The 1,362-nt window shown below is 29.6% G+C and overlaps 1 protein-coding gene across 1 annotated transcript; it reads right to left on the reverse strand.

Moving 5' to 3' along the window:
• Positions 1-380: 380 nt before the first annotated feature.
• Positions 381-1,247, reverse strand: LOC111034609 (piggyBac transposable element-derived protein 3-like). Its single transcript, XM_022315898.1, has one exon. The coding sequence runs from the start codon at positions 1,245-1,247 to the stop codon at positions 381-383; it is 867 nt and encodes a 288-aa protein (XP_022171590.1).
• Positions 1,248-1,362: the final 115 nt, after the last annotated feature.

Consider the following 1,362-nt stretch of genomic DNA (forward strand, 5'->3'; position numbering starts at 1 on the left):
TTAACACGTTGATGGACAGTTGATTTAATTATTTTTCAAAAACACCACCCTTAAAACGTCACTTTTCATTACTGCTATAGCAGTAATATTTTTAGTACTGCTATAGCAGTACTGACCCCCGACATCACATTTTTGATTACAAAATTACTGCTATACCAGTATTACATTTTATTGGTTAATTATTTTATTGTTATTATGTTGAAAGCTACGATTTATTTTAAGGAATGCATAAAAAGATAGGGAAGTTATTTTTATTTAATGAAATGAAACAAAATGCAATACAAAAACTTTATTATATTATTGAAAAATTATACTTATACAATACATAGATCATTATTTTAAACTTATTTTTTATTAATGAATTAATTTTAACTTTATATTCATCCTTCTGGTTGAGCAGCATGGTAATCTTTAAAACATAGTGGACACAGAGGTACTTTACATTTTTGACATTGAATGGAAGTTTGTTTTCTGGTTTTTTGTTTATAACACTGTACACAATTTTTAAATTTTTTTCGTCTTTTATAATTTGGTGGTAACTGTATAGGTTCTTCGAAATGACCTTCTCTCGAATCTTCACCTCGGCTTGATTTTCTTGAATTTTTTTTTAATTGAAAAAATTCAGTTGCTGTAGTATTTTTTGGAATTTTAATTAAATCTTTAATAAGTAAGTCTCTATATACTTTGAACCTGAAATCTGGACGGTCAAAATGTTGTTTGTATATATAAAAACTATTCCAAACAGCGACGTCTAACAGATGAAAAATAACTTTCTTGTACCACTTTGCAGATTTCCGAGGACAAGAATAATAAGAGATCATTTGATCGGCGCGATCTACTCCACTCATAAACTCATTATACTTGGCAATTTCAATAAGTTTTGGTTTTTCTTGGCCATATTTATTTTTAGAGACTATCATTTTTGGTTGATAATTGGTTGTTATGCATAAGACATCCCTCTTATCTTTCCATTTAGAAACATACACCTTATTTTGACGTTTCCAAATATGATCACCTCTTTTCAATTTTTTTTGAACATATTTTGGATTACCCCTTCGGTTACTTCGCAATGTGCCAGTGGTGTGGGTTTTGTGATTTAAAAGTAAATTCGAAAGGTTAACACTGTTATAGTAATTGTCCATAATCAAGTGATGGCCCTTATTTAAATAAAATGCCATAAGCCTTAGAACTAAATTGTCAATTTTTGAAGTAAGCGCCCCACTTGAAAATTGTTTTCCCTTATACATTTCTATATTTAAAACGTAACCATCTGGAGAACAAAGCTCATAGAATTTAATGCCATACTTCGCTTTTTTTCCTTTGATATACTGTCGAAAACCTAATCTTCCACGGTGGAGAAGC

This window comes from Myzus persicae, unplaced genomic scaffold (assembly GCF_001856785.1).
Source record: "Myzus persicae strain clone G006 unplaced genomic scaffold, MPER_G0061.0, whole genome shotgun sequence".
NCBI classification, from domain to species: Eukaryota; Metazoa; Arthropoda; class Insecta; order Hemiptera; family Aphididae; genus Myzus; species Myzus persicae.